Source organism: Ostrinia nubilalis, chromosome 19 (genome assembly GCF_963855985.1).
Source record: "Ostrinia nubilalis chromosome 19, ilOstNubi1.1, whole genome shotgun sequence".
Taxonomy (NCBI): domain Eukaryota; kingdom Metazoa; phylum Arthropoda; class Insecta; order Lepidoptera; family Crambidae; genus Ostrinia; species Ostrinia nubilalis.
Genome location: NC_087106.1, coordinates 13632030 through 13652322, shown reverse-complemented (window position 1 = coordinate 13652322; position 20293 = coordinate 13632030). Strand labels below are relative to the sequence as shown.

The 20293-nt window shown below is 37.7% G+C and overlaps 2 protein-coding genes across 2 annotated transcripts in view; one reads left to right on the top strand and one right to left on the bottom strand.

Moving 5' to 3' along the window:
* The window catches only part of LOC135080989 (neurobeachin-like), a 737070-nt gene that overhangs the window by 620357 nt on the left and 96420 nt on the right, over nucleotides 1-20293 (top strand). The gene's annotated exons all lie outside the window — the stretch shown is intronic.
* On the bottom strand, nucleotides 9947-11462 carry LOC135081331 (protein mab-21). Its single transcript, XM_063976048.1, has one exon. It carries the CDS (start codon nucleotides 11416-11418, stop codon nucleotides 10321-10323), a length of 1098 nt encoding a protein of 365 aa, XP_063832118.1. The 5' UTR covers nucleotides 11419-11462; the 3' UTR covers nucleotides 9947-10320.

The window sequence follows — 20293 nt, the reverse complement described above, 5'->3', positions numbered from 1 at the left end:
ACAGAGTCAACTCTCTACTAAACACAAGAGCCTATTAGGTATAGCGGTAGTACTAGAATCGTAAATACCTGCAAATTAGTTACGAACTGATTTATTTTACCAGTTTCAATGTTGCTCCACATGTCGAGGTTCCGTATCACCAGGCGCGCTCCCGTTGCTCGCGGTGCCCGTTACCGGCGCCAGCCTCCACTGAAGTTATAAATCTCGAAATATACCTTCGTAATTATCGTTAATTATATTTATCGAAAATATAGGAAATAAACTATTTCACATGCCACTTTCATCAAATTACTGCTCATTGTGGGAAAAGTTATTGATGCATTGTGAAATGTGCTGCAAATCAACTGTTCCGATGGTACCGATAGAAATTAATTCGATAAAATTAGAGAAGCTTCCATACAAAAAATTACATAAAAAGCTATGAGGAGTAGTCTTTTTTCGCTGATTCATTGGCATTTGTAGAGTTTAAAAACCAATTTCCATGATTCAAATGGGCTATGATTCGGACAGCGATTGTCGGATGTTTCTCCACTTCAACAAGCGCACGCGAGTCGCGATAAATCGTCCGCCCGCTCAGCGGCCCGGTCGGCTATCCTCGGCTAATGAAGCGTTCGTTAGCTGATTGAACGCAATTAATATCGTTTTAATTGTCGATTGTTAATGTTATTTCGTGCCAGTTGGCGCCTCGCGAGTCAACGGCCCAGTAATATATTGAAGAAATCATTAAATTCGAATAAAGATTACATTACACGACCAACGAGACGAGACGGTGCGAGTGAAAAACATTCTGGCGTAAATAAATAAAAAATATAATTGATGCCAAAGATTGATGATTAAAAATAATTGTAATCGAACGATATGAAACATTTGATGGTTCATTTGTCACCTTATCTCTTCAGATCAGGTGTCATGCGTTCACGGCGCGGCACCTAGCTGAAAGCGTGCCCTGCCTGAAGTGCCCTCACGGTCGAAAATGATTCCTGAATATTGTTTTCAGCTAATAAAAAAAAACACTACTTAAAGCAACAAACCATTTTAAGGCACACATTTTCTTGATCAGTGTATTTTTTTTGCTCTACAGGGTGTTAGGTAAATGGGTATATGAGCCGACACTAGCCCATGTTAACATGGTCATATAAATGGTATGGTGAACTCAGAAATTTGATATCATCATTTTAATTTTTTTAATTTTCATACAAAATTAATTTTATAAAATCCGATTTGTATGAAAAATAAAATAATTAAAATGAAGATATAAATTTTCTGACTTCACCATACCATTTATATGACCATGTTAACATGGGCTAGTGTCGGCTCATATACCCATTTACCTAACACCCTGTATATTATTTTCAGACAGTTTTCACACTTTCCCAATAATGTATACGATTCTGTAACACTGACAAATATCGTTAAATTGGTTAAAAAGTTATTTAACTCACTTCCTAATTTTTATGTTTGGATTACTTAATTCACTTCCTAATATTTATATAAATTTTGGATTATTATAAATTCATTTGATTTCTTTTTAAACAAAATTCTTTAGCTTAACTACGAGTAGGTTGAAACTATTGATCTTCCTTATAAAGATCCGATTAAAAACGCTGGCTCACACCTACTCTTTGGATAGCCGATGTCTGACTAAAACGTATCTCTAATAAATAAATCATCTAATGATAGGTTGTATAAACAGTTTTCGGGGTTTCGGTGTGAAATATAAAAACTAGAAAAAGTGTGAAGAGACAATAATTAAAAGTTAGTCGAATGGCCAAGCCAGAGTAGGTACCTACCTCAAAATGTTAATCTTGTCTTAGTTTTATAATAAGTAGGGTGGGTGCACCAGTCCCACACCAGGAACCAGAAGTACACCATTTCTAATTTCACATCAAAATATTAACAATCTGTTGAATTTCCCGCCACTTTTGTTACGTTTGGTAGCACTGCCGTACTTCTACCAATCATTAGTCATAAATAAAAGCGACAAACACGACTTGATACGATCTGGTCAACCTTAGGCACATTGCGACTTTCCACATTGATTGTTAAATAAAAATAAACCTTACAGCTATTAAGAAAATTTGAATAAGCTACTTGATTCTATGATAGACAAGGAGTAGTTAATTCTTTTTTTGCAATGATTGTTGTAATAATTGAGTCACAATATCAAAATTACTTTTAAAATGTCGCTTATTCGGTTTGTTACTGGTACACCCACCCTACTCCATCTCTACAGAAAAGCCACAATTGCACACGTTAGCGTTTGGGTCTATCGTACCAATATATTGTTTTAAACTTTCATGGTCACTATCATAATTATTACTACTGACGGGATTGCTACCATGTACCTTAATTTTGAGTTTCCGATATTTCGGCACTGTTGCAAGCGCCATGGTTGTTTGCGCCATTATCGTGCTAATATCAAAAACCTAAGAAAATGACTCGAATTCAGTGTTAAACTTAAAAGTAACTTCTTTCCTTCTTTGTTTTGATTTAATTATATTATCGTTCTTCTATCGTTATTCGTACCAAACTTTATAATTTTCCGAACGCCAAGAACGCAAGAACTTTGTATTAGAATTGTGGTTAAATTCTTCTACCCCAATTTCAATCGCCGCATTTATTTAAATCTAAGTTTTTAATCGGTTTCCCTGCCTTACCTACTTATCATACCATTGTAGCTTATTTAATTTTCAATTATAAATGGTTTTGTCATAATTTTGTCAGTGTTAGCATTGAGCCCGGGCCGCGCGGGCGATCGTTTTTTGTAGCCGTGCGCCGGCGCAGCCCGCCCCCTTTCGCCTCTTCATTATTACGATAATTTGTGTTATATTCAATTCCCCGCGTGTCGAGACCGCCCAGTCGATATAAATAACTGTTATTTGTCATAACACAGATCGTAACTCATTAATAGCACGCCTGTAACGGGAATGTGAGTAAGGTTTTTTGTTAATTTTGGAAAAAAGTTACGAATTTTGGATCGCCTTGCAATGGGTGCACGGCAGTTATTTACGGCCAAGGTTGATGTGACTGTTTATTTTTATCACATTACATTAAATGCATGTATAGTGAATTAAAAATCTAAAACATACCTATTTAGTCCAAAAGGATTTTTTCCTCAAATTCAATACTTTTTGTTTTTTGTAAACATAAGGTTCCATCTTTTGCGATAGTCCTATATTTTTTGTTATTACAATATTTTAACTAGTAGCCCATTTATTACCCGACTGCGCACGAAAGAGGGTTATGTTTTTTCACCAAACTCAATGGTCAATGGCCAAAGGTCCTCAAGTTAGGTATTCGTTAACTACAAATAGCTAGGAACTTAGAAAATCACTCTTCTGAACTTATCCGTAACGACTTAGACACCATATCCTTAACCTAAATTCAGACAATTCAGTCAGCATTCGATCTTTAGAATATCAAATCAACCTCTAAAACTGCGGCTTAATAAGTATGTACCTACAATACATTACAGTTCGTTAAAATTGATTCCACGATACTTGTAATACCTATCTGAAATCGTAACTTCGTATGTTTTCTATTTCTATCGCAAATTCACAAAACAACATCCTAAAACACATTTATTTTTGCAAATAGGCTTTTAAAAAGCACTTTTACACTTCCCAATATTAACCCTACCACTGCTTCTGGACAATAAATGGGCCAGTGCTGAGAAGAAACAGCGCAAGAAACATCAGAAATGTGTCAAACTCCATACATAAAACACCCACCCAAATTCAGTTTTATACTTAAAAGTGACTTTTCTTCCCTTATTGTTTTTTTACTTCTATCTAGGTTTTTATTTTATTATCGTTCCTCTATCGTTATTCGTACCTACCAAGTTTATAATTAATAACATTTGAAACACTACATCTTATATTTCCTCTAGCACCGTCCGCCAAGTTTCTCATTTCTTTTGATTAGTCATTATAAAAAATGCAATCTACATACGAGTGTAATTCAGATCAAGAAGTCTTCACATGTACGCTTCTTATCGCCAAAATTGGGTTTGTCACAACATCCGCCGCTATTTCGAGACTCACGTGCCTTACACACTTGCATTCAATTAACTAATTGTATCGGCTAATTAATGCCGCAAACGTTTTACAAGTAATTGTTCCTTTTCGTGTTGTTTTCGTTAGTTTAATTTTGAAACTGCTTTGTTTTTGTTAAGATAAATAATAAAGTTAAAATAATTCTGTAGAAATTGGATAAATTGTAGCATGTTAGATAGAAGTGACAAACATCACGAAAAAGTATCACCGGTTCATATTGTTTTTTTTTTTTTTTTTTGTAAGTAAGTGCTATTGGAATGCACTTGCAATTGGAGCTAGTGGAGTACTCCAATTGCAAGGCAGTGATTGATATTATAACTGCATGATTGTTTAAGTTTTGTTGAAATCTTTTAGACTGCTAACAATGTATGATACGTAGACTTTAAAGCTTTTTGTTGTGTCTTCTTTACTGGTGATTTCTTCGAGATTATAGGGGTTTATTCTTAACAAGCGGGAAGTGGTTTCATTTGCGAATCTTTGTGTGGTGAATCTAGGGCACTGACTAAGTAGGTGTTCCCAGGTTTGCGGGGTTTGGTCGTCGCAGGGACAGCGGTCATCTGCGACGATATGGAAACGGTTTAGGTATGCCTTGTGGTAACCATGGTTGGTTAGCAATTGGGTAAAGGCAAAGTCCGGCCGAATGATCTTTAAGAACTGCTGCAAGGTGTCAAAAGTTGGCAGGAGAGATCGGGTATGGACACAGGTGTTCGGGTCCATATATAAAGTTTCAGCCGACTCTTTGCATTTTTGCCTGTTTTGGTGTTTTACGAGGCTGATGGGTACTGCTTGAAAGTCAGGTGTTTTTTGCAGTCTTCCAGCGGCCTTAGCTGCCGAATCTGCTTCCTCATTGCCGTCGAATCCAGCGTGGGCCTTAATCCACGCGAATTCGACGGTTTGGCCAGATGAACGGGCTTGGTGTAGACTTTTGTGTATTCTGACAGCAAATTGGTTGTGACTGCTGCCATTTTGCAGCTCCGTAAGGCCAGACTTGCTGTCGGAAAGAATTAGTACGTCCGAGAGATGGTGGTCAACAATGTGTTTGCAGGCCATTTGTATTGCAAGCATTTCCGCCTGAAATACCGAACAGTGGTCATGAAGCTTGAACTTCTGAACGACTGTTGGTTGGGTGTTGGCGGAATCCTTGATGACAAAGGCGGCTCCGACACGATCGTCCATTTTGCTTCCGTCTGTAAATATAAGCCAGGCGTGATTGGCGCCCGCTTGAGTCAGCTCGGATGTAGAAGTAATTTCTTTGTAATTTTTCATTATTTAGTAACGATAGTTAAATTGTATTAATTAATCCAACAAATTATATTATTTGATAAAGAAATTCAAACATTTGAAAATAATAACAGTTAAAATAAAATAAATATTTAAAAAGTACTCGAAATAAAGAAGTAAGTAATTGTTATTAGATTAATTGATCAGAATTTACAGGACCGGTATGAAAAAATATTTCACCGTTAGAATCCTAAGTATATTTTGTTTAGTACATTTACCTACATCTATCTACCCGTGCGAAGCCGGAGCAGGCCGCTAATCCTAAAAAAATGAATTCTTTTAAAAAAAAGTTCTTTCTGATATCACATACACCTATTCCATAAATTACTTAGTCATAATCGTTTAATCGCTCGCGCCCTATCATTCAAATTTAAATATGTCTCCGCTAATGTATTCTACGAGAAATCCTTCATATTCCATAGCCCAAAGTCGGCCATTACCAGTTATTTCTGGGAACATGTAATTTAGAGAACGCCGCGGGCGCACTAACGACCTGATGCGCTTATCAAACAAGTCTTAAAGGTTCAGCCAAACCAACGCGGGCAGCCGGCGTGCACGGTGGCGATGGCGATCAGCTGGGCTAGGATGCGCGCCGTGATATACTTTATCAACGTTAAAATGATTTGATGAGTGCTACTGACAACGCCACTCTTGTGGCGGAGTTTTTGGCTGAAACTGTGTAGGTTTGTTGTCGACACGAAAAGAAGAAAAACGTTAAAATTTATGGGCAAAATCGATAAAATGGCGTCATAACCGCTTATCGCGGCGCGCATCCTAGGCCTACAGATGAACGTCAAGATGATGGGATCACTTCTTGTTTTAAACAGACGTTGCTATCTTTTTATTGTACTCATTTAGTACCTATTTGTACCTACAAATATAATTTTGGTACTTTCTTAGTCTTGGTCGCGCGTCCTGTCATTGGCCTACACGCGCAGTGATCGCCATCGCCGACGCGATCTGCACGCGTTGGTTTGGTCGAAGCTTAACTGCATATTAATATTTATGTGGTTTTAGAAGCACACCCTCTTCGAGAGTTATGAACTTAACGCCGGAAGCATTTAGATAGATAGATAGCTCTTTTTACCTCGTTTATGATAAAGTAAACAGTCCAAAAAGGTAAACTCGTAAGACCTGGTTATGTTGGTAAAAAAATAACTCACAAGAGATAGTTTAGCGCATTTAGGTTTACTAAACACTGACAAAATCATTATGTTCTAGATTAAATTGTTAAAGGGGTTCCTTGCTGGATCATCGGGGCCCAAAAGATAAGGAGACATGTAAAGTACCCATTAAGGGCTACGTATTTTTTTAATGTATTTGACGTTCATAAGTGCCACTAGTGGTCAAAATTGAATAACATATTTTTGCTTATGATTTTTTTTACTGCAGTTGCAGATACAAATCCCGTGTGGACAAAATAATTTTAGTATTGACCATTTCAGTATTTTTTACCTGTTCATATTTATCAATTAAAATAATTGTATCCATTGCCGCTATAGTACAGCTCGGAGACATGAAAATCCAAACATATACTTATTTAAATCGTGTGATAATAGAAAGAATTTATAATTTTTTGAGAACCTAATTGTTACTGATAAAACAACTGTTAAGTTAATAGTTTATTTTGATAATGGATTACATTTTTCCACGAATCCTAATTTTGCCTTTTTAACAACATTCCTACGGAGTTCTATCACGAAATGCAGGTTAAAAATCCTGGAAATGATATGGTAACCAATTAAGCATTAACTCGCTAAGACATTTCTATGAAAAAACTATTAAAAACACAAATTCCGAGTAAAACACAGCATTTATGTATCCGCAATGTAAACGGTTTTTCAATGATAAAAGGCGTGTTGCATGCTACTTGATATTAGTGGTTTTGCTTGGTAAAATGTAAGCTGCTTTAACCTTCCTTTGTATAAATCATTCTCAATACTTAACTGTATTACTAAAATCGTGTTACATTACAATCACTACAGTACACACTTTCCGTAGGTATTAATTAGGTAGGTACTATGGGTCCAACCATATATACACCCCCTAATTAATAAAAGTTACACCCTAGTTAAACTGCTTAAATTGTCATTTGGTATGGAAATGTCATTTTAATCCAAAGTTCATCCTAGGTGTAACTTTTTATTAAGACAGTGTAATGCATAATGTACAAATCCTACTTATCCTTACTAATAATAAAAACGCCATAATTTATAACGATCTGTGACAAACTGAATTTCACGCGGGCGAAGCAAAAACTATATTATATTACCTATGCTATAATGTAGTGGGCAATGTGGTATGCAACCAATATTCATGCAATCAATACACATTGCATCTAAGATACTTTATGCAAGGCTTTAGTCCCATCAATTTCGGTTCAGCGATCAAAAAGAACAGTCATGCAATCTAATTCGTTATTTATTTCTCACTACAACCATAAATATGAATTTTCGTACCCCTAACTTGAATGCCCTTGCGCTCCCTATTTTCATATTCACATACAAATTTTCTTCCCCTGTTTCACCCTCTTCAAGTTTTATATTTGCGAATTTTTTTTCTCTACCTATCAATGTATTATACCCAAAAACATAAAAATTTGTCCTGCGGTTTGGGCGTAAAATCATTTATAGAGAAACAGACAGAGTCACATTAGCAATATTAGTTCAAAGTTTTGTTCTAACCAAGACCAAACGTTCTAGTAGATAATCCGCCTCACAGAAAGCCCCAATGGACATGTCCAACGTCACAATAACATAAACAATATAATTCTAACAAAACGAACAAACCTATCTAAAATACGATTCAATTCCACGGAGAAGTTGTGCGTTTTGTAGACGCGCGACATTTTGGACTTGTTACGGCAGCGTGGGCGCGCCGGGTGACTAAACCTTGTGTTTTGTGCTTATTAGCATTCGAACTAACCCCGCTTTAGGCTGGTGTGGTCTAAAATACCCGTGAATTAATTTTAAAAGTTGAGTGAAAAGATTGTTGTTGTAGATCGCTATACAAGATTTATAGCGACGCGGACGGGATGTTCCCGATACGGAAAAAAACATTTTTACTTTGGACTTCTAGATTTATATGTTCGTTCTTTTACATCAATATTTGTACTTGATTAAAGATTAAAATGTAGGTGTGTAATAATTAAGGCGCATTTTTACTATTAAAATTCGTACTAAATTCCACTAACATTTTAATAAGATTCAACATTATACAACCAGATTTACCGGCTTTAATTTTACATAAAAAATGTCCTCTCAAAAATAAAAATAAAGTTAAGAAAACCCTGAATGTATGAAGATTAATATTCTAACCTACCTAGGTAACCTACTATACAAATTCTCTGTTTCAAAGATCAAAACATTGCTCTATAAAATGATTCTGTTTTCTATAATCCGATGTTCTTTTTTTATTCTAACCCTGTCAATTAGATTCTCTCGTGACTAGTCTAAGGTTATTATGTCTCGCATATGGCAAAACGTTCTGCGCATTTTTCAAGCTAAATTCGTCCAAATTGGACGGATAGGCAATTTTATGTGCACATTTAGATTAGTTCGCCTATTACAGAAACTAATTTAGTTGTTAAACCAAATCGGTCTTATTTCGTGGCCTAGTTCGACGCCGCTTATCTGAAACATGCGATAGTGTTGACTTTTTTCCTTATACGGCGATTTTTATTGCTTTTATTTATATTTGGGTCGCGTCTATTCTAGATTACCTAAAAAGAATAGTTTAAAGCGTTCAGCATCGAACCCTGAATCGTTTTATACCGTTTTAAGTAAACAAAATAAATCATGCATTTTATCTTCTTTGGCTATTAATGTTGCTACGGATTATTATTTCCTGTCATTATTAAACGAGAATAGCCATGAATATAACTTTATTGTTCGTTCTCTAATTGCAAAAACCTCGCGTTATATGACCACTAAATTGCGAATGGACGAATAAAACGCGTATAGTCGTCGTATAAACCTCCCCAAGAATAGAGAGACATTTATTATGTTTTTCATACATTAATACGTACAGATCGGAATCGTAAACTCTGGGACGGTAATGTTCAGCCCACAGCCCTAATATATAGTCTAGTAACTTGATACTGAACTGGACAAGAGCTTCTACATCATACCTTAATAATATAGTAACAAAAGCTACTTTGGAATGTTTTAAAAAGGCGTAGGTTGTCTTGCGAAGGTGTGCTGAAGTCGAAATATGCGTCCTGTTGTTTCGCAAATTCTTTTGGAATACAGTTGTATTTTTTTCGACAGTATTTTAGGGTTTTTATGATACCTACACCAGGATGTAGAGTGATTTTAAAAATAATGCGTGTTAGTAATGTTATTATGAATTAGGCATAGATATTTTATTAATACGGTAAATAAATATTCCATAATAATTTCATTCTACATAGCTATTTGAGAATTTAAGTTAAATAAACTTAATATAAATTGATTTTGAGACCGTCTTGGGTCAAATTTGTTGTAGGCCTGTTTGAAATTCGCATCTTTGTGTGTAGTTTTTGTAACTGTTTTAACTGTGCGTTCAGTTGTAGTTCTTTCTCTATTATCAGTAGGTTTATGAAGCGTAGTGAGTTCATAATCAAAAGATAGTTTAATAATTTCAAATTATTTATTTTAACTATAGAATATAGGTAGTATTGCCTACTTTATAAGATTTCAGTCAAATAAATACAGGTTGTTTTAAATTAAATATATCACTAAAATTGTACAACGATATTAAGCTATTTACATTATATCACAAAATAATATTTTAAGAAGGTCCTAAGTTAGTAGTATCACTTCTACTTACAGTCAGTCCGATCCTTATGGAATATTCGTAAATTCACAAAACAAATCGCGTATACGTTACACTCGGTCTTTCACACACATCGAAATGCTGGTCCTAAATCTACGAAAAATGACTCGAGGATGATTAAAAAATACGGTAAATCACTTCACGTAAGATCACGCTTGGCGGAGTCTCACTAGAGCTTCTCGAAGGCGCGGGAGTTGGTGAGCATCTCGCGAGTGAGCCGCCACACCTGCTTGGCGGCGTTCTCCAGAGCCGTCGGTGACTTGCCCTTGAAGAGATCCACGTGCGGTAGAAAATAATGTGGACAGCGCCGGCACTGCAGCGAGGATATCAGCTGCAGGAAGATGCCGTTAATTCGGTCACCGATCGCGCCCTCGTCCCACTCGTGCTCGCGCGGGTGCTTCTCGCACTCGTACAGCAGCAGCGTCTTCATGTGGTAGCACGTCACCGGGTTGCCCGGCAGGTCCAGGTGCCGGTCCCGGATCGTCTTCAGTATGCTCAGGCACTTCCGCCGGCAGCCGCCTTGAAGTAACCGGTTCTCGGCCTCGAAGAAACTCAGCACCCACGCGTCGCCCTCCATCGCGGAGTTCTTTCCCTGAAGCGCTAAGCACTCCTTGGATAACAAGTCGAAACCTTCAGTTTTTACTTCAGCTACTATATTGGGGTGCGGCCACGGAATGGCCGGCAGCGGCCAGTGCGCCGCCGACCGGGGCCATAAGCCGGCACATTTGAACGCGGGCGTTATTTGCACGATGTACCGTTCGCGAATCCGGAGCTTCACTTCGGTAGTTTCGGCTATCATTTTGACACAATCTCTGTAGGAACACTTGTCGCACGCCTGCGCAACCAACGTCTGGAAGCGCGATCTGATCTTCCTCGCGGATAAGTAGCCGGAGGCGGTGATGAACTCCACCCACAGGGACATGGAGCGCTTGCGGCCGTCGCTGAGCTTGAGCACGGCGCAGCCAGGCAGGGAGCCGTCGTCGACAAAGTTAAGCACACCCATCTGGTTCAGGTAGATGACGATCTCGAACTCGTGCGGCGACACCACCTCAAGCCCGTCGAAGCGGCCGTTGTAGTCCGTGAGCGAGGAGATGAACCTCGGCTCCTGGAGCTCAACCTCCTTGAGCACATCCTGCACGATCCGGCAGACCTCGTGGATGGTCTTGGCGATCTGCGCCTTGCGGTTGGCGACGCGCTCGTTGTAGTACTTGTTCATCTGGTAGACGAGCTTGGACTGCGCCGCCATCATCTCGGGGGGGACGAGCATGTTGCTACGCGGGCATCACGGCCACGCACGCGCGCGCACGCGGATCAGTGCCGACTGAGCCGTGTGTCGCGGCCGCCGCTCTGGGAACGCCCAAGGGGCTCCGGCGTGGCGAATGGGAAGGAACTCGGTCGTCTCGCTCGCACTTGTGGCTGTAATATCACGAGTGAGGGGGCGAGGGATGGTGCCTTAGTATTGATCGCTGGCAGGCCCCGCCCGCCGCCGGTAGGTATGGTAGGTGTGCGTAATTACATGATTGCGTTAAGCTCTCGTTAAGTCGGTAGCGAGTCTGCCCTATTAATGATGCCGCTTTTTTCAGGCGTGTTTGTAATTTGATTAGACACATTATCTTGTTATTTTATTTGAGGAGCAACACAATAGGAGCTGAGCGGATAATTATCATTTAAACGAGATGTAAAAGATCTTGTCTGTTAAATTTTTCAACAGTAAACATGGCTTCCGACACACCAGATTAAAAGTAATTTCTTAAGTTGTTAGACTTTTATTTTTATGTTTACTGTGATAGAAATAGAAATAGAAATAATTTATTTGCTTAAAAAGTGGTAACAAAGGATGAAAACATGAACAATATTATAATCGCACTTTTAGTCTTTTCAGACATGCAAATTTATATGATATGATTTAAATGCTAAAATAGATATTATGAAAATAAAGAAACTTTCAACATGGTTGTGTCATCTCTAACTTAGGCAATTTCTTACTGCAAACAATATCAATGTGAACTATTGTGCATTATTAAAAATCATCGAAATATAATCGACGATAGGTTCAAACTCATGTACTTCTCCTAAGTGAGGGACTAATACATCAAAGCAAGCAACTCAGCCGTTAAAGCTATTTGGTTTTTTCATCGAAAAAAGTATCCAAATTGCTAAGAATTTACCCGATCTCGACATCTGTACCTAAATTCTGATTTAGTAAAGTATATCATTACTGTGTGCCAGGTATTTTCCTAACTCTTTCTTTATTAAGCCTATAAGCTTACCTTACTCATCAAATTACTTCCTTTCCCATATTTTTGTATGTCCCAGTCATGAAAATCTGTAGTAGTGTAACTTTCAGAACTTCTGGGGTTGTCTGGAACTCTCTAGAAGGGATCACTTCCTTCAAGAAAAATGCGCTTTAATTGAGTAGTTCTAACTTAACTATTGTCGGTTTTGTGTTGCTAATAATCTTTGATGAAAGATAAATTCAAATTCAAATTGTTTATTTATGCAAAAATCCCAAAGAGCACTTTTACACGTCCCAACCCTACCACTGCTTCGGGACAGTAATATGGGCCAGTGCTGAGAAAATTATCATACTATGATCCAAGTATGTATCAAGTTATTGATTTGTACTCCATCTGAGCCGTATCTTCTGAGTACAGTCAACAGCTCAAACTATACATTTTTTGCAACATATCACCTATTAGAACCAAATAAGATACCTCAATGATTCTCTTGATGTGCTGTCTGTAACTATCCGTCACTAAACCTATCTCGTTTGCGTCTGATCTAAAAGCACGTCGCATCAAAGGCCGGGTATTCGCGTCGCGTCCCTAGGTGCGGATGAGTAGGGCTTCTCAAACTGTGCGGCATCCCAAAGGCATACGGGACTATTCCCACCTCTCGTTCCCACCACTGCAACTCCTGTGTAGCCAGGATCTACAGCTTGACCGCCATAAAAACCCAACCAATGAAGGTCAAGTTTGTCCCGGGGGAAAGTTAAACTGTCATTGGACCCGCAACGAAATTAACCAGAAGAACATAGGAGGAGTTCGAAATCCCAAAGGCATCGTGAATTCGTGGTATGTTCAGTAACAAATTTAGAGAAAGAGATGAGAGTGGCATAGCATTCCAAATTGATCCCTGTTTTGAGAAGCTATGCTCAAAAAGGCAAGCATCATCCTTCTCTTTAGTAGCTTATCCATTCATCATCATCGTTTCAGCCACTGGACGTCCACTGCTGAACATAGGCCTCTCCAAATAACTTCCACATCGCCCGGTTGGTAGCTGCCTGCATGCAGCGTCCTCCTGCTACCTTTATGAGGTCGTGGGTCCACCTTGTGGGTGGACGTCCAACGCTACGTTTTCCGGTACGTGGCCTCCACTCCAGAACCATCGGCCATAATATATTTTATAACATGTTACATGGGTAGTTTCTACCCAAGGGGAAAAAAGAAGTGCAAATCCTTAGTAAAAAAAAGTTTGGGAAGCCCCGAGTTAGTCTATTTCGGCCGCGATTGATGGGCCCCGGCCGCGTGATGGATCGCCGCGCGCGCGGTGATTTAAGGCCACCGCTCGCCCGCGCTGCCGCCCTGGTACTTGCTGAATTTTGGTCTATTTGGGAAATTTGTTTTGGTATGTAAGCTAAATAACACATTCTTCGTTTTTGGCTGGCTGTATTTGGTCTTCATAAACGGTGTGAGGTGTTCAAATTATACTATGACATGAAAAGAGCTTTCTAAAAGCTTAATTGTAAAAAATGACTATAAATGGAATATGCCAGGACTAAAATTTACTGCTACATATCGAACTGTCACAGTGACCTCAAGATTATTTCATTTAGTTATCAAAATAGGTTGTTTAATTCACAATAACATTAAAGACAAAGACTTTGCGGTCCTACACAACCATATTTTCGGATAAGTACTTGCTTGATTCCCCTAGGGGTACTTAAATGGCCTTATTTGTTCTTTTTTCTTCTTTTGACCATTCAGTTCCAGATTTTCAACCCTCTCGGTCCAAGTTTTTATTTTGTTGAAGCTAAAAAAGTCTTTAATCTTCTTAAAAACGTATTTATCAAGCCTTTTGCGACTTTGTGCATACTTACATTATTAATATCTTATCCACCTTTAAATCCATCGTCAGGTATCTATATTTTTCTTCATAAATTGCAGCAGTCATGTCCCTATCTCCACGGTGCTCTGCTTCCCCAGTTATCTTTTTGAAAAATACAAACAGGAATCCCTAATTATGTATACATCTAGCATCAAGATAATCCATTTAATTATGTGCTGTTGGAATGGTTGTAGGCACAGTTTGTTTTAATGTATTCCGAGTTTTTATAAGGACTTTAATGTCGGACTCGTTAACGTCGTGCGACCGCGCCATATTTCATGTCACACATCCAACTATTTCAAATAGGAGCTACAGACGAATATAACCTTTGAGGAATTCGTTAATCTAACGATCTACGTAGAACATCTTGAATATAATTAATATTAATTGCCTTGTTAATGTAATTAGTTGGTAAAAATGTTTAGATTCAGAATTGAATTTAATTAAAACAAAACTATTTTCTTGCTTATTTTAATGTAGGAAAAAATTAAACGGAAATGGCATAGGAAACATGAAACCTGACTTAATTCGTCCATGCTTTATGGTCTCATGCAGAAGGCTCCATTTTTAAAATAATCTCAACTCTTTTTATATTTTTATAATAAAAACGTAAGTTAACTAAAAGGCTTTATTTTTATTTTGACAAAAGAGGACTCTCGTACTGTAGTTTACGACAATTATTTTACAATCTCTGACAATATTTTATGCAGGATGTAGAGCAACATCAATTTAGTCACGAATTTTAAAAATATCTCCAGGAAGGTTTTAAATACGTTTACAGTTTTACTCTACTTTCTATTACGTATCTACTACGAGTAATTTAAGCTTTTATAAGCTACTATTTCGTACAAAAGCTTATGCAAATTCACTGCTGAGTATCAAATAAAAGCTCTATCAGGTGTAATGTAGTTGTAAAATGTTTAATGTCTCACTTCAGATACATACCAACAAATTGCTGGCTTTATATCCGCGAGTCGTAAAATTTATCTTAAGTAATTATAATCAATGACTGATCAGTCGGTAGCCGAACGACGATCCTAGCTTCGTTATTAATGTCGTTAATTTCTACGACCAGATTTAAGTCTTAATGAGGTATTTTAATTGCGATAGGATATAACTGAGCTTATTTTTTGTAACTTGTTCCTTGGTAAGATCATACACTTTTTTAGGATAAGTAATCTCAAAGGGTTAAAAATTGGCTCATTATTTCTCTGCTTGTGTTCAATGAGATTCTACAGCACTAGAAATCGATTAAGTTTTTAAAAATACAGAACTGGTGTGTCAATTTTTCTTCAAGGTTACATTTTAATTTTAAATGTTCTTACGTTTTTGTTCCTACATCTTACTTGATCACCGTTTCATACTGGCCAAAAAGCATCTCCATTACACTGCAACTTTCAAAGCATACATTATACCATCCGTTCATAACACACGAATGCATTATCCTTCCCCACATCCAAGTAAACACAGTAATCCCTAAAAGCTTCCAAAGTAACTCCGCGGCCCGTGTGTATTGAAAAAAGCTCGGTCACCATTTCCGCGCGCATGCGCCGACAAGATGGCGTCCGCGCGCCCCGCCCCTTCCGGCGGACGTCCTGACGCCCCGGTATATCTCGCAATGTATAGTTTTTGGAGATTACCATCGTTTTTGGAGTCATTTGTTATGGGTTGTTAGAGGGAGAAAGCTCACCTAATGAATGGATAACAGAAAATTTTCAGTAATGTTACTGAGATTTTCAGAGGTGTAATTTTATAGTGATTAATAATCATTAAAAGTCGATTGCATTAATCATAGGCATGTTGAAAGTTTGATTCGAACTGATGATTTATTCATATCGCACCTATATTACTTCACGCTACTAATTTTGAGTGCAGTTCTTTTTTCTTTTATAAGAATTTTGATTGATTTACGTAAGTTTTTCGAAACTTTTGCTGTGGATTTATATTCAATGTATCGAAACATTTAAAAATAAATAATCACATCTTCCTGCCTTACATCTGAACTAAAAAAACTTACAAAAATGTCACACGATCATTCTTTTGGCCGACCAGAGATAATAATTTTAAAAACATTGGATTTCAAAACATCCAGTTTTACATATTTCACCGAAAGTTTAATAAATCCACGTCACTTTAAAATAATGGAAATAATAAAACCACCACAAAATCACACATTCCTCTATCATGCCGTCCGGATTTCTGAGAAACAAAAACACCGCGTCCGTATTGTAAAGGGGAATTATAAAACGAGCGACTAAAAAAAAACTTTGCGACTGATGATGGCATACTGTTTTAATACCTTGAGCGGTATGAATTTGAGTAAGCGAAAAATTTACCAAACTAACGACGAATATTGATCAATAATAAAATCCAGAACGAGCTTACAAAATGTGGGTTTTGATTATTACATTTCAGACATAAAAATACTATCCGGTTGACTAAATTACTAAGTGAGCGACTAGAAATACAGAGAGGGCAACTTTAATATGAAGATACATTAGATTTTTCTAATTGAGGTTTTACTGAACGAACTACAAAAAAGTTAATACTAAGCAAAGTTTTGTGAGCTGCTTTATTAATGATTATTGGTTACTGATATTATATTTGAGGTCTCATGTTTTTTATTTTGATACGCTTTATTAATGAAAACTACAGATTGTTACAGCGCGCGAATTCGAATGGGGGCGGGGCGACTGTCCCGAATTTTTAACAAAATATGTATAATTGTATATGCAAACACGTTTTGGGTCTAGCAATTCAGCTCAAACTAACAACACCGCCACACTGGAAGCAAAACTGATACCTATTGGACAAAAAAGAAAATGAGGCCGGCCCGCTAAGTCCAAGCCAGCACTTATCATACAGTGACGATGAGTAGGTAGAGCTCCTCAATCCTCATAGGTAACAATCAATGAACCTTATTAATAAGATTACTTTTTTTGGGTTGACAGAAGCGACTTATTTTATTTTGTTGATTCGATTTAAGAAAATACAAATTTATTTCATTTTTCGTGATACATTGTTTCATTTGATTACCTACCCTTAAATTTTAATGATTTATTTTTTTCGCTACTAGAATAGTGTTCCGTCAAATATTTATTTCATAAGATCATTTTTTATTTAAATTTGGGCTCATAATACGCTGCTCATAATAGTATTTTTCAAAGTAGTTTTTGCATTCGAAACACTTCATTAAAGTTAAAAATACCGCTCAGTATAAAAAAAGCATTTGCCAAATATTGAAAAAAATGCAGGACCTAACGTTGACACTCAATCAAATATTAGGTCGCTCAAATATTATGAAGCTTCTCATTTTGTATTTTAAGGAACTCAATTTTTTTTTGTAAGTTGCTGTTATTTTGATTTTTCGTCACTCGCACTCAGTCGCTCACTTAGTAATTCTTTAGCCCACATTAATTATTTTTGACACTTACAACATAAATTTACAGTCACTCGTTTAAATACTACCCTATTGTAAATACCGTGTGGCCGCATTTTTCTTCGCGTTAATCGACTATTAATTCGCGGACGTCGCAATCACGACTCTAAATATATCACCACCGAGGCTAGACGAATTTATGCCTGTCCTAACAGAGCCGGACATGTGCTTCGCTAATCCCATGTTTACACATACTAATTCACACATACGAGAACTTCAATATCCTCCGCCCTTTATAACGGGCGGGAGACGGAACAGAGCAAGTATAATTTATGGAGAGTTGAATTCGCTATCGTGTTTCGGTATGAACGATGGCCCAAGACGGACATCTGTCACCCCCCACCGATGGCGAGCGACTGACGTTCGTTGCCTCCCTCCCGGCGATCCCGTGGTGGGGGTAAGCTCCGCCCATTCGTTGAAAGCTCCCAGCAAACGAACGCACTAAGAACTTTACTCACTGCGTTTGAATTTAAGCTTTGTAGTTCAAGTACTGTAGCTGGTTTTTCTTTGCAGAGTTGGTTACAGACTAGGGTTGTGCACATTGCAACGTTTTCAATATACATTTTTCTTGCATCGCAAAAGATATTTCGGTCCCTGCGCAAGGTAATTGGATTCAGGACGCGGAGATCGCAAACGATGCCCGATTGAGACGTCCACATGTCGGTTGTAATTATTATAAAGATCCGCGATAACATCTCGGCTCTTTGTTTTGCTGGCGTTATTTGAATTTTCTCTCGGTATCATTAGTGATCGTGGGATGTGCGGTGGCCGTCGAGATGTGGAGAGGATATTTGAGTTGACTTTATTTTCATTTAAAATGAGAAAAAAAACATTTAGAATCCAGAATATTGAAACAGATGCTGCTTCAATTAAAATATTTGCAAGCGTATTATGAAAATTGAACTAGACTAGGAGTCAATTTCGATTTTAGATAAGTTCACAATTTCTTCATCTGCAGTAAATTAACCACGACTATATATCATGTTATTTTATTCAATCCTACTTAAGTGTTTTGTTTGCTAGTTATCTCGTAGTTGACTGCATTCCTACGTAAAAGAATGGCACATCTACTTCTTTTTTAATCTGTTGCCATAATCATTTTCTGCACTATTGCCACATCATTTAATACCTATTCTAAATAGGTAGGTACAGAAGTCAGTACATTAAGCCAAACACTGACATCTTTTAAATATAACAAGCTATTTTGTAACAAAAGTCAATGGCATAGTCTGTTATGCGTTCGACTGTACAAAAATTATTAATTGTATAATGACGGTTTTCCCGAATGAAAGATCCGCTAGATGGCGGGACGTGGATGTGGGTGATTGGTGGATTTTGACATATCTGTCAATGTCATGTCAAAAATAACCAATCATGCAGCATTTGGACCTCGCGTCTACGTATTGCCATCTGGCGGATTTTTCATTCGCGAAAACCCTCATTCTAAGCCAACTAACTGATCATTACGAATCAGATGAATATCTAAAGCTCGCTACAAATGACGATATGAAATACTTATATCTATAGAACATTTTGTTACATAGTAGCAGCTAACTGACTTACTAACAACTAGTGAACATGTAGCAACAATGTTTATCGCATTTTGTCGTTTTATCTACGTGTTAACACCCATCGGGACGGCGTGCGATAGAGCCTTATCTCTCTCGAGGCGTTATTGGCGGTTAGATAGATACTCTCGTAGATTAGCACCACAGTTTATATCTGAACTGCCAGTTTTAAGATAGCTGGCTCCAATATGTTCAAGGAATGAACCAATTTGTCTTTTTATATCATTTTTTTATCCTTGTTTTTAGATACAACCTTTCTTTGTTAAATAAATCATTTCCTATCTATTTCTCATTGGAAAATGTTTTAATTTACACAATTTTGTAGGTCTCCACTCCACTGCAGGAGCACGACTCTCCCTCTAATTTACCAGAAGGAATAGAGAATTTGGCCACACTACCCATGGTCAGACGGATCAAGGGATAGCACCTGTTATTCGAAAAGTCAAAGGACTTTACGAATAACAGACGCCCTTTACGATAGCCACAGAAATAGTAGACGTGCTTCTACTCCGCCGAAACCACAATTTAGTCTCTTTTAACCTCGGTGAAAACATTTACTGCAAGTGACGAACTGTTTACGCCCGTATTCACAAACATTACTATGAGGTCTCACAGTGCGCGTGGACGCAAAGGTTAACACGCGAAACAATCACAAAGCTCTATTCAACGCTATGCGTTCGATTTGCTGCTTCACTTAAGCAAGCATCGTTTGTGAATACGGGTGTAAAAGTAGTCTTACAGTGAAGTAATGAAGACGTAAGTTAGTTCCTCCGCCCTCAATGTAGTACTCTATCGCCGTGTTCTCTCCCACCGACTCGCCTAGCATCGATACGGCTTATCTTAACGTGGCGTTGATTGTGGTAGCCGAGTTTATTATTGCCCACTAGCAACAGTTGGCAGGAGTTCAGTTAGGTTTCGTAAGTTGTAGAGTTTAAGTAAATAATTATAAGTATAAGTACATACTACGTATTTTCGTATACGAAATTGAGTACTTATCTAAAAATCTAAAAATGCGATCTTTTAATACA

Excerpts from the sequence above, each read along its gene's own strand:
- LOC135081331 (XM_063976048.1), bottom strand. The coding sequence starts at position 11,418 with ATGCTCGTCCCCCCCGAGATGATGGCGGCGCAGTCCAAGCTCGTCTAC.